The following is a 13740-nucleotide window of genomic DNA, read 5'->3' as shown; positions in this document are numbered from 1 at the left end:
TTGATAAACTAAATATAAAAAAAAAATAAAATAAAAAAAAAATAAAATTTGTCTGGGATGTGTAAGGAAGGAAACTGACATAAAGCATGAATCACTAGTCAAAGAATGTGTCATCACGTTGCAGGATATAACTCACAATACGATGTGTTAATAACCTGCATGTCTTTCAAACATTGTAATAATACCATAAGAGCGATGGTAGTTCTTATTATGTAGGCCTATATAATCTTACTATATGGATATGTGGAAGGAACAAAAATCTGTTTTCATCACAACTACATTTTCTTACTTTACTGCATAAAAGTTTGCATTGAATGTCTGAGCCCTTTATATTCTTACAATATGCAAAACAGTGTATTTTCCATGTTTTTTTTATATTGAAGGATTACAGACAACTGTTCATTTGAGTGAGTAAAGAAAGCAGTAAATCTAAAGTAAGCTGTGCCAAGTCTCAGTTACAAAGAATACCAAAGCCTCCAAGGTAGAAGGGGTTGTAGAGTAATAAGTGCATTGCTGTTCATGCATATCTACTTACACATCCTGTGTATCTGCTGGGTTTAGGAGCTTATTGAGTACCTGCGCTCCCATTCTCACAGTGCAGTCTACGCCACCTCCATGTCTCCTCCTGTGGTGGAGCAAATCATCACTTCTATGAAGTGCATTATGGGAGAGGATGGCACAACAATAGGTGAGTCCAAATTGGTGATACAATATTGAATTTTCTTTGAATGTAATAAATCAAGGGGTGTTGCGATATAACGATTTTGACAATAACTGTGATATTTAAAATATGAAATATCTATATTGTGTTAATAATACACGTTTATATCATATACTATAATATGGTGATGACAGATGTTAGGCCTTGTGGATCTTTTGTTTATCAGTTCATCTGGTTGCCTTACTAACCATCAAGTTTAATTGTTGTTTGTGTACATTTTTGTACAGTTATGGTTACAAACTCTCTCCATCTCCCTACGCTCCTCTTATTCATTTGCCAAAAAAAGAGACAAAACGGACAATAAACAAAGTAAAAGATTAATTTGACTGATAGCATTATTATTACTATTACCTATTATTATCTTTTTTTTTTAATTTCTATAGATGTCAGGATAAAATTATTATCGTGAAATCTTTTGGCTATGATAATCATGATAATCTTGTAGTAAAAAACTGATATTGTGACAGCCTTAAATAAAACCCTTTTCCATAATAGAAAATTATTAACTGGGCTCTCAGGTCCTCTGCCTGCCAGTGCTAATTTGTACAGTCATTCTTAAAAGGGATTCCCAAGGATTCTGATTTATAACAGGGGTCAATGGTTAAGAACTGCTCGTGTTTTTGTTTATATTGTAATGAAAGCATAGAGATGTTTGTTTTTTCAAATGCTCAACTCCCTCCTTACAAAACCTTTTATCAGATGAAACGACACCATTTAAAGTTAGATCTATGTGTCATGTCTCCTGGTTGAGATGAAAACTCAACATGACAACCAAAGAGTTTGAAGGAGTCGGGGTAGAAGTGAAAATTTAAGGGAATTATTTTCAGGTTATCTCAATACAAATCTAAGATCAACAAAATATGGGGGAGGATGGGACAATACAAACAAAACAAAACAAATTAACTTCTAAAAACACCTAACATTGCTTTGACATGCTTTAACATTACACTGAAATGTAAATGGCACCCCCTTCCAAACTTACCTACTGTCCTACATCCCACCACATACCTTTTCCTAATATTCCTAATAGGTTTTCTCTCACAGTACAAGACTAGCTCAGCTGAGAGAAGAGTGAGTGAGTGAGTGAGTGAGTGAGAGAGAGTGAAGTCGTCAGGAGTATTGCTTTTATTGACGAGCTCCGAATGATGACAGGCCAACTTGAAGCCAGGAAACCAAAGAGCAGGCATGACTCAACTGCAACAGACACCAATCAGACTGATTAGCACCTGGAGAGAAAACCGGGGATGAGGAGAGAGACAGGAGGGAAGAAAAACTAACAAACACTTTGGCCCTGTCTGACATGTAACACATATTAAGAGATTTAGTGGAGTAGCTTATTACAAGGTCAAGATTTTACTCTGCAGATGGATAAAGGAGCCGACAGCAACAAAGACTGTGAATGAATAACATGTCAGATACATCGAAAGCTTAGAAGTGAAAATAGACCAGGACTGACAAACCTGCACAAAGCAACATGTCACACGACAAAAGGATATTGTACAAAGAAGGCGAATCATGCAAGGAAAATGTTCAGGTAACTTGATAAGGAAATTAAGTTAAATGAAATATGTGTATTATTAGTATTATAAGTATATTTAAATCAACACTAAATAGTGAATATATTCACTGCAAAATCAGCACATCAGGATTTATTTGGTTGAATTAATTCAATCTTCGTTGCTGTAATGCTCCTCGTTAGCCACCAGGTGTCAGTGCAAACTACTATTGTCTCTTATTCCAGCTATTGTGCAAAGAGGAGAGTAGAAGCTGTGGCAAGCCTGGAACACATTTTTGATTCTTTAGACTTATTATTGTCTTACTAATGATAATAGTGTCCTAAATTTCATATAGTAAACATTTCTGCTGTCTTTTTGCCCTGAGTTGATCCTCTCAGGTTGGGCACAATTCCACCTCCTTCACTGGGACTGGCTAACCGTGAACCCGAGCACAATCCTGAGCCAAACTTAACTTAACTAAACATCTGTGATCTAAACCTAAACTTCACCTTACCTGTGTTCACCTGCTGTAGATCAGTGTGTAGGTGGAGGGCTGGTGAAATTGGATCACAGAAAATGTGTAACATATACAAGCCCCACCATATAATACTGTCCTTAAGCTGCAAAGCATTTACCATTAAAGGCATTTGATTGGCTAATCCAAGCCTTTGTGCTGTTTTCTTTTTACCCAAAAGCGTTTTTAATTTTTGATATTGACATAGACTCTATCATCTCCATGCGTCTTTCCAAAAATCTGCATGCAATAGTTTTTACGAGTAGTTGGGGAAACTAAATCTTTGCGCACCCTAAACAGAGTTTGTTGCTTTGTGTCTGATACAAGCCCAGCTTTTCAAAGAAGCCAGTGAAGAAATCTCCTATGGGAGAAGAAAAAACATTACAGAGAAACTAAGAACTTTATCTCCCCGTGGTGCCTGGATGCTGTAACACTCACATGTTTTCACACACTCATCTCATGAATGTGATTGTTTTCAGCTGCTTGTCAACCGTCATTTTTTCATCTTTTCAAAGCACCGTCACCCTTTGCTGATTTCCTTTCTTTTCTTTTCAACCAAAGATATCAGATCTGGTAAAGAAAAAAACAAATGCTTGAAAAGGAGAGGAGTCTTTGTTAAACTCTGTCACTTCTTATACATTTTTATCTTTTTCAGCAAGTGTTTTTTTTTTTTTTTTTCTAACTTTCAGTAGTAAATTGTACTGAGTAGATATGAAGGACATTCAGTGCAGCTCAATACAGTGAATAAATATCCACATATTGTTCATTAATTACATTAGCACTGATAAAACATACATTATTTACAGTTTAATTGTAACATCTGACTGAGATCCTTAAGAGACTGTGTCCATAACATGTTCACATGTTAATGACCGAGTAACAACGGTGGTCAGCACATTGTGATGTCGTAAGGTATATATCCTTTTCAAACACTTGATAGGAGTGTGGTTAACTTGCAGTGTATTTGCTGTCAACTCTTCAAAATCTCTTCTCATCACCTCCAGGCTGTGACCGTGTGCGACAGCTGGCAGAGAACACAGTCTATTTCCGCAAGAGGCTTCGAGAAATGGGCTTCATCATCTATGGCAACAACGACTCTCCTGTCGTACCCATGATGCTCTACATGCCCGCCAAGATAGGGTGAGCCACCGGCTTTGACTGGATGCTGCTAGGAGACTGTATCCACCGACTCCCACCTGGAGCATTTCAATCAATATGATTATTATTATCAGGCTTTTGTTTGTGTAACTCGTTTATTGTTGAGCATTTCTATAGTAAATAGTAAGCGTGAAAGTTCAGTCTTTTTGGAAGAAAGTCTTAACTCGAGCGACAATAAATAATCAATATAATTAATCAATTACCTATGTTCATCCAATCACAGGATTGTAAAACTCACCAAACGGAGTAATTTCATTTCAAGGTCAATATTAAGCAGACACTTTTGTGTTCTAAATCTTTTGTATTGTGAAGCAGCATCACATTAGTCACTTATAGAACATATAACAATGTTACACACACAATAACAAATGCAACTCAAACACAAATAGAAGATAACATTAACGTTAACAGAAGCCCTCACAATCCTCTCCCCAGCCAACTGTAACTCCTTGAGGAGTATCTGTTTATGTGGTCAGCTGCTGTTGGCGTGACAACAACAGTAGAAGTTTCTATACATTAAGAATGGAATAGGACATTGTTGTTATTGTCCTTGAGTCATTTTTGCTGTGTGTGTCTCATGTTTGCCCCCCCCCCCACAGAGCGTTTGGGAGGGAGATGCTGAAGAGGAACATTGGGGTGGTGGTCGTCGGCTTTCCTGCTACGCCCATCATCGAGTCCCGGGCTCGCTTCTGCATCTCAGCCGCCCACACAAGAGACATGCTCAACAGGGTAAATATTCACTTCCCTTCACAAACTAAGTGACAAACTTTTAGATAAATGAGAAACAATTCTCACTTAAAACTGGCTTTTTAACCATGAGATGTTAATTTGAGATCATTGATATTAAAACGTATCGATACTAATAGTTGAAACTGACTAAACAAGCATTTCAAAAATCTTCTCCTATGTTTGGACGCCTCTAACATGGCTGTTAAGTCTTACTGGTGAAATTTCCTTCTGCTAACTAATGATATGCAGCTTCTGCACGCTTACCACATTGTATGGGAGCTAAACCTGAATTGTTTTTCTTTTTCTTTTCTTTCTTTTTTTTTTTTTTTCTTAAGTATTTTTAGATTGCAAGGGTATTGATGGTGACTAGTCATGCATAGCCAGATCTCACTGTGCTCTGCCCACACAGTAGAAAAAAGCCATTATTATTCAGTGAAAAACACTCTCTGGGTTTTCTAGACTTTCTTTAATTAGTCAGAATTGTCAGTCCCAAGCCTTAATTGCAGTAAGCTTTACTGGTTCCTCTGCTAAGTCTTGTTCCAGGGGGTCATGGCTAATTACTAGACTTGTGTACACATCAAGTTTTTTTTTTTTACTTTTTTTGTCAAAGTTTTCCAGTGTGTAGCTTGTTAGCTTGATTTGCCAGAAGGGAGAGTGGGGTACAAAATGCCAATATTCCCCAATTGGCAGGCAGTGGTACTGGCTGTTACTAGCTGAGGCTGATTTTTGTTTAAAGTTATACTCCTACTAAAAAGTTAGGGCCCTCCTGTTCCAAGCTATTGTAATGACCTTCAAGAAGCTAAGCAAGAGATCACAGTGACATTAAAGGGAAGAAGGGCAGTCTAATGGGTGGAAAAGTGTCTCTAATTGGGAGGACACAGGTTGGATCTCTTGTGTCTGCTTGTGGAGAATACTTTTGGGTCTCTTCAGATGCACCGAATCTCTCCTGTCTCTCACTGCGTCTGACATCATTATAAGTGTATCACTTAGAGTTTAAGGAGAAGTGGAGTTGAAGTGACCCCATGCAACAACGACAGTAAAGCATCAGCTGGATCACTCTGCGGGTTAATGCACAGTGCATTCACAGCATATTCCGAGTGTTTGGAGTTCAGACCTCCACTCCAGCCACCCTCTTTACTCATTGTGTTAGTCTACAAAAGCGCAGAGCTTTGATTGCTCTTGGCAACACATCAAAAAGCTGCCCGCTCTTCTCAAGGAGGGCTCCTCTATTATACTGAAATGAGCTCACTGCCGAGCTGACCGCTCTTCCTCTTCCAGTCACGGTCTTAAGTCCTTTTTTATGCCTCCATGCCAGCAAAAGTTGTGAATGGAGGCATTATGTTGTCGAATTTCAGGAACGCCTTTATGGAATTTCTTATCTGGTGAATGTTCGTTTGGACTCAAGGATGAACTGATTAGAAGTTGGAGGTCACAGGTCAGAAGGGTTTGGGGTTAGGCTTAGAGGATTAAGGTTTTAGGGTTAGGGTTATGGTTGGAGGGTTAGGGTTTTAGGGTTGGGGTGAGAGGGTTAGCATTTTACCGTCAGGGTAGGGTCAAAGGTCAAGAAGTGGAATCAGTGGAAGTGTCTAATAGGATAAAATGATAAAGTGATGATATTTTATATCCAAGCGGTCAAAGGTCTAACTTCTCTGTGACATCATAATGTTATGCGAAAATACTTCTCTGGCCATTACTTAACACCATAACTCACGAACAGAAAGGGAGATCGTCAGCATATTTCCTATAACTGGACTGGTCGGCAGAGGCAAACAGCCACGAGGCCATAATGGATGACCACCAGGTCATGGGGCCTTCTGTTCCTCTGGTGGTCAACCATAAACTCATTGGATTTGCTGATATTGAGCTTCAGGTGACTGTCATTGCACCATGTGACAAAGCACGGCATGTTTTTCATTGGGAAATTACCCACTTGAATCATACATGTGAATATAATGATACCTCCCACGCACGGGTGTCCTCGATGCTCAGCTGACTCGAATGCAGACTGTGTCCCCACAAAGTGCTGTCTATTCAGGACTGTTATCTGCTCCTGTTCTTCTTGTGCTTTGAAAAAATAAAATAAAATAAGCTGAGGGACAGGCAGTGGGAGTATTGTAGTGCTGTAGTGCTTTTATCTGTCATGATGTTAAAACCCACCTCTGTTAGCCTTTCTCTTTGTATCATTCCCTCACACTTTGATGTGTCATTTTGGTTTGTGTTTCTTTTACCTACTGGTGAGCTTTGACAGTTTTGTCGTCTCATTTTACACACACGCACACACCCACACATATACAAATAAACCTTAAGTCTTTTATTATTGTCCTTCCTAAGACCTTTCATTTGATCGACTACATGAATATCCTAGCTTCAAACAAATGTCAAATCCTAACTAACCTACACCAACATCAAAGCAGTGAGGACAGGTGCATTAATGCATACAAAGACGATGGGTGGACAAGAATAGAGATGGATGTCACAGATTTGCTGCAAGTGCAACAAACGGATGTAAAGACGCATCAACTTAAATCTGCCCTTATCATTATTTTTTATACTAACAATGGATCAAATGACTACATGCAAAGTGAAAGGGGTCACTCATCAAAAGTAACAAACCTACAGAGAATGATCACATGACTCCGCAGTTCCCCTCAACTCTATGGAGCAATTTAGCATCTTTCAGTTTATTGTTTGTATTTTATACTCTGCCAACATTTTTGGTTTACTCTGATCAGTGTCATTTCTAGTCGCAGATGGTAGCTGTTTTCAGTGAAAACGCTCTGAGAAACCCACAGGACATGACCTGACATGACCTGACCTGCCCAGCACCAAACAGCAGACAGACAAAGTTAGCAACTAGCTTGTGAAGGTTTTTGTAGGGAGTTGGTGGAGATTAAAACAGAGCTAAAAGTAGTAACATTCATCAGACGGCCAGAAACACTAATCCAAATTAATGCTAAAGAGTTGTTTACTAAGCTCACTGATAAACTTGATTGAAGTATGTATTCACATACACATGATGGCAACCTTACATGGCCTTCAGTCCTCGGGAGTGTTGCACATCCTCATAAATGAACGCTATGTAGCCATGAGTCACAAGTTAGCACATGACTAGTGGTGGAAGCATCAGAAAGTAAGGTGAGCAGCAGTCGGGCATCTCTGTATCATTGGCAGAAAGTTTTGAGGAGAGCTGTCGCAACAGCCATTTTCTCTGCCGTGATCTCAACATCAACAATTTTGTGTTGTCATGGTTTCTGTTAACGCCGTACATAAGTGGAGTTCACAAGGAAGATGTTCTGTTTTAAGCCACGGATGATCAGGCCCTAATCTGCCCCCTAGTGGACACACTTTTAGATCTGCCAGACACACACAAAGTATGCAAGCATGTGAACAATGACGCTGGCGTCACAGTCGATGTTTTTGCATAAATGTTGGTTTGAAAAAAAAAAAAAGGGACCACATTCATCATATCAGGTTTAAAAGGTGATCGTACCTCAGTGTTGTTTTTACACTGCACCTCCAAGTGGCCAAAAACAATCAATTAATGCAGCTTTAAGCTTCTGTCAAAATTATTTGCTTTATGCAACAAAGCCAAATCTTCAGGTGACGGAAACACCAAATGGGATAAAAAGTAATGCTATTCAGTCTAAGTATGAGCTGTACCACACACTCACTATACATACACAGCTTGTGCAAGTTAACTGTCAGTCACCAAAACCTTTTTTCTCTGTTTCGTAACTGAAAACATCACAACGAGCCTACAAGCTCTCTACAAATCCAGGCAGCAGGGGAACTCTGTCACATGTTGGCTTTAGTATTTTGTAACATCACATTAGTCGTCCCCACGTCTTCTTGTTATTGTTAACCATACAGAAATCTAGAAAGTTCATTATTTCATTGGTCAGAAATAATGCACTGAACAAACACTTTAGATTTGTTTAGATGGCATATCTCTATGAACTCATTGCCAACTTTGCCCTAACAAGATATCCTACTGGTGACTTCACCTCAAACCAAGGCATTAGGAGTGAAATATTGGGTCCAACTGCAGCATTAAAGTTAGTGGTCTTGTCTGTTTTTAGGGAAGGTTTGTGACTTAATCTTAACAGACAGGTGTGTTTTTTCCATTAAAATCTTGCTTGTTGCAGCTTTAAATTGGCTCGAGCCACATATTGCCCTTCATGTTGACAGGTTTTTTTTTTATTGTATAAATGTCTCCACAGGCTCTGAGTGTCATCAGTGAGGTAGGAGACCTTCTTCAGCTCAAGTACTCCCGACACAGAATACAGCCGTCTTTGGCGCGGCCTTTTGACGATAATGTGTATGAGGACATTGACGACTGACGAACCACTCCTCTCCCGAAGCGGCGTGAACCTGAACAACCCCAGAAAATACAGAACGGGTCAAGATGGATCACAAGTCTTCCACAAGGACCAACATGTGCACAGGTGCCCCTTGTCACTAGTTTGCCATAATGTAACACCCCCCCACCCCCCACCCCCACCCCCTCTACCCGATAAAAGGAAAACACTTAAAACTGTCATTTAATTCTACTTTGCCTTACCTAAACATGCAGAACTTGTGGTGAACACACTGAAAAACAGCACCTCTGCTTTTTCTTGTGTACTTTTTTTTTTTTTCTTTTTCTTTTTTTTTTTTTTTTTATCATTTTGTTTCTAAAGAATTTTTTTGTTTGGGTGTGTGTGTGAATGTTTGTACTGCATGTATCATTCATCATGTTCAGCCTTGTTACGTATGTGAAGTGGACAGACGTCAGCTTTCCCAATGTCTCTCAAACTGGGAGATTCCTGAATATTTTTCATATTGTGGTTCAAAAGTGAACTTTATAAATTTTAATTAAAAGAACAAAAACCTTACCATCTTTCATTCATAACATCTCAGTCATTGGTGCACTAGACTGAAAAACAGACAGCATTGGATATTGCATTGTTTGCACAGGACCGAGCAAGTCCCCATTATTTTAGCTCCACCAGCAAAGTTGGGGAGGTTATTTGTTAGAACATTTTACACAAAATAAAATGGATTGGGCTGAAATAAAAACACCGTCCTTGGTTGAAGGATTGGATAATTAAATGATACAGATTTGGAATTTCTGCTATTACCCAATTTATATTTTGTCCCTTCTGGGAACTTGCATTCTTTTGAGACATGTGTTTGGTGGCAGTGTGCACTCTACCATGTGCCTTTTAGTTTTGTCAATGGGTTTGTTTTTTTGTTTTTTTTTTTTGTTTTTTTTCTTTTTTCATTTTGAACCTTGAGAACTTGAGAACTACCCAATCTTGTTTCAGGAAGCAAAACTAGTCTCAAACGCTAACAACACCTACAACCACACTGTTCCTTAAACGTAACACGACGACATATTTCTCAACTAGTCACCATTTTGACCGCATTACGTTGTTGTCGTTTCCATCCTTGGTTCTGCTAGACATGCTAAAAAATCTAGAACCTCAGAGTTAAGCATGGGACTTCCATCAACTTAGTTTATGTAGCACTACAGAAAGGTTGCCAAATATCAGACAGCAGATGATTCTCCCGTTCAATATGCTGACGGGTTCAAAGGAATCGTTTTCGGAAAAGTCTGGAAACTCTTTGGAAAATACGCATACATGCTTTTTTCTCAAAAGGTATTAAATTGATACAACTCTCAAGTTTGTATGCTAAAAATAAAGCTAGCGCCGACTTGGTTAGGTAGCCCGAGGGAGATCCAGCCTGCAACTCCCTGTAAAACTATGAAACTGTTGTTTTTACATTTTGGTTTTTGTATCGACTAGTCCAGTGCCTGCTCAAAATGTGCCTGTTGGTAGGAGCTGATTGCTTGGCGTGCGTTAATCCAGTTCACATCATCCAAACAACTTCTCACTCAAAAGTGCACTTCCATGGGTCCTGAGCAAGACACTCTGCAGGGTTTGTGGTCAGTCGGTCTCGTTTACTGCTGGAGTTGGCTGTTCCGCTCCATTAGTGTCTGGGAGATGGCATAGAAAGGACCATCACACTCTGGCATGAACATGCTGTAAATTGTCCGGGTGCTGCACATGTCCTCGTAGGGTAGTTCTGCCTTCATCTTAACGTCAAGTAAGATGTAGAAAAGTGATGTTTGAAGCTTTCTCCAGGACCCGCTCATCCAAAAAACTTCCGTCGACACTGCACCTCCTCAGCAATACATCTGTGAAGTTGGAAGTCAAGTCAGATTCCTCCATTTATGGTTGGAATAAACAAACAACATTTAACGTGTAAATTAGTAAAAATGTAGAGGTGCTGGTTTACAGATTTGACAGAGCAAAGCTAGCCGTTTCCCCTTGCTTCCAGTCTTTCAGCCAAGCTAAGCTAATTGCTTGCTCTTGCTTCATATTTAGCATACAAACATGAGTGTGGTATTAATATGTTCAACTTTTAACAAGAAAGCAAATATGCGTATTTCCCTGAAATATCAAAATATTGCTTTAATTTTGGGCCAGTTACCTTCTTGCTATAGTGAGCTTATTTACTAATTTACTAAGAATACATTGCCTTGAGGAAAAACCTTACACTGCATTGTCGATGCAGCATTTCAAAAACACTGGCAGCTCCTACAATCACAGGTTGATATCATTTTACACAAAGCTTACATGGCGTTGGAAGAATGCAATGGAATCATAAAGTACGTTCTAAATGGAAAAAGTAAAACACTCACAAGTCTACAGTTAATTAGTCACTCATCCAAACACTTTATAGTGTCTTTTCTCACCTTTATTTAGCAGTTTTGATAATTTTGTTGCATCTTCACTGACATTTTAACTAACAATAGTATTTTTGCAGTGATATCATTCAAACGAATTATAGCTGATATATATGCCACTACTACAAACTTGGAATATAATTTAAAAAGTACCAAAAATAGTTTACAGTAGAGTGTATCTGTGTGCCATCAGTGATCAAACTTAAAAAAAAAAAAAAAAAAATGTATCGACCAATAAAAATACCAGTTTTCATAAACAATAACTTAAAAGTATCATTGCAATTCAGACTCAGTCATTTCCTGCCATTGGGAAAAATGGAAAGAAATGTCATTTGAAGCTTGAATAGGAAATTTGTTTCCTAAGCGTCTATTACACGTGAATTTAGTCAGCCTGTTCTTACTGCAACTATGTCACATGTCACCATCAGTGTGACTTTCTTCTTTTTTTTTTTTCATTGATTGGTTTAGTGTGTGTTTGTATTTAAAGTCTTACAGATCACCTCAAAGATCATTAAACATGACTCACAGATCACAAGGCCAAAGTTGTGACTATCAGACTTGTCTTACTTGTTTTTGTTGCTTTTTTTGTTGAAAGGCCAAAATGTATCCAGTTGTAATTTAAGTGTAAGCTCTCATTCTCTACCAAAGTGTAGAGGGTCAGTTTAGTCGGTTCAGGATTTGAAAAATAAAAAGGAAATTATATTTATATATTCATATCTCCAGGCCTGACAGGAGAATATTTAAAGTATTAAGACTAAACTAGTCTGGATGTAATTCAGCGTTGTTGGTAATTTCCCTCATTTCCAACCTGTCTCTCGGGTGCTTCTTCGTAATAACCTCACTGCTTTGTAACTGATAATGTTGTTTTAATGCCTTGTAAAACGAAGTGCTATCTTTCTGCTGTGACTCAAAAGTCATTAATAACTTAAATCAGTGTGTGTGTGTGTGTGTGTGTGTGTGTGTGCGTGTGCGTGTGCGTGTGCGTGTGCGTGTGCGTGTGCGTGTGTGTTTGCATGGTTTTCGGGTATACATCTGTGTCACTGCACTTTTCGGTTTATCTTTACAATGTGCAACCGAGCTTTTACACTCCTTAGTGAAGGCAGCTGTAAGAAAAGGAAAAAAAACCCCACATGCATACAGTTACACTTGCACGTGTGCACACTGGCAAATATTTTGTAACCACTTGTTCCTCATAGTGATGCATGTACAGCTGCTCTGCACCACAGCCGGCCACAGGTGCTCAATGATATACACTGTTCTGCTAGATGTGACTTATTTGAATGTTGTCATAAAAATCCACGTCATTCCAGAGAAGGTTTGAGTTAATGTTTCTGTCTGGGGGTGAAGGGAGGTTCGCCCTCTTTTTTTTTTTTTTTCTTTCATATTAATGTTAATCTCACTGTCACTGTACTTGGGAAGTGTTTGTGTAATGCGTCATAGAAATTTATTTAGTTTCTCTAAGAAAGAAAAGGTCTCCAAACCTGAATCTTGGTGATTGTCCACGAGCTGAAAGCTAAGAGTGACAATGTTGTACTTAAAGATACAGAATGTCTTTTTTTTATGTATTTTTAAGTTTGCACACGGGAAAGTCATCAAATGATACTAAAAGCAAGTATTGAGAACATATTTTAGTATTAAAATGTAATTATGTAAAACCCCAAAACCTTATGGCCTGATGTCTTAACGATGCAGTTCTAAATGAGAATCGGATCTCTGCAGTACCCTTCACAATTGTTGGTACTTGATAAACATTAACAAGATGGATCTGTCCATGTCCATGAAAACTAAAGGAGAACTTTAATGATCTTAACCATTAAACCATTTTTGGTCTTGAACAAGAATTAAAGAGTAGCCCTCATGCCTTTTTTAAGGTCCATAAGACGACATGAAATGCCACTATGAAAGACAGCACCACTATTTTGTACAACGTTTATTTTGTTTCATTGAAAAGAAGCTGTTGAGAATATTTTTGTTTACTATGGAGTAACCAGGGAAAGATGGTTATCACTATTACTGGCAGTGATTGTTGAGAGCACTCGACTGTGCCAGTAATAGAGGCAATCATTTCAGTGGTTGAGTGCACGTTACCACACATCAGAGAATATTATTTTCTGATACAGTGCCTTTGAAGCAAATGATTTTCTAAGAATTCTGACAAGCGTAAGCGTCATAACTTGGATTGTTCATCTTTTACAGTCTCATTTGACCTCTTTTACAACTTTTATCTTCAACAATACTGATAATTAGCACTGGGTGTGTTCTCTGTGTTGACTAATTGCCATGCATTTGATCATAGAAAATGCACTATTTGCAACATATCAGCAAATAATAAATGTGTAAAATGTCACCCATGTCAATGATAATAAATCATTAAAACAATAAAAACAGA

General features: G+C 38.5%; 1 protein-coding gene across 1 annotated transcript in view; it reads left to right on the top strand.

The window, feature by feature from the left end:
• Positions 1-13740, top strand: part of LOC130179992 (serine palmitoyltransferase 2-like) — a 26595-nt gene extending 12855 nt beyond the window's left edge. The window contains exons 9-12 of the mRNA XM_056393244.1: positions 562-688; positions 3736-3871; positions 4489-4618; positions 8839-13740. Coding sequence (XP_056249219.1) covers positions 562-688; positions 3736-3871; positions 4489-4618; positions 8839-8958 — 513 coding nt within the window. The 3' untranslated portion in view covers positions 8959-13740. The remainder of the gene's footprint in view (positions 1-561; positions 689-3735; positions 3872-4488; positions 4619-8838) is intronic.

This window comes from Seriola aureovittata, chromosome 13 (genome assembly GCF_021018895.1).
Source record: "Seriola aureovittata isolate HTS-2021-v1 ecotype China chromosome 13, ASM2101889v1, whole genome shotgun sequence".
NCBI classification, from domain to species: domain Eukaryota; kingdom Metazoa; phylum Chordata; class Actinopteri; order Carangiformes; family Carangidae; genus Seriola; species Seriola aureovittata.
The sequence above is the reverse complement of the archived record's forward strand: the minus strand, read 5'-3'. Positions and strand labels throughout refer to the sequence as shown.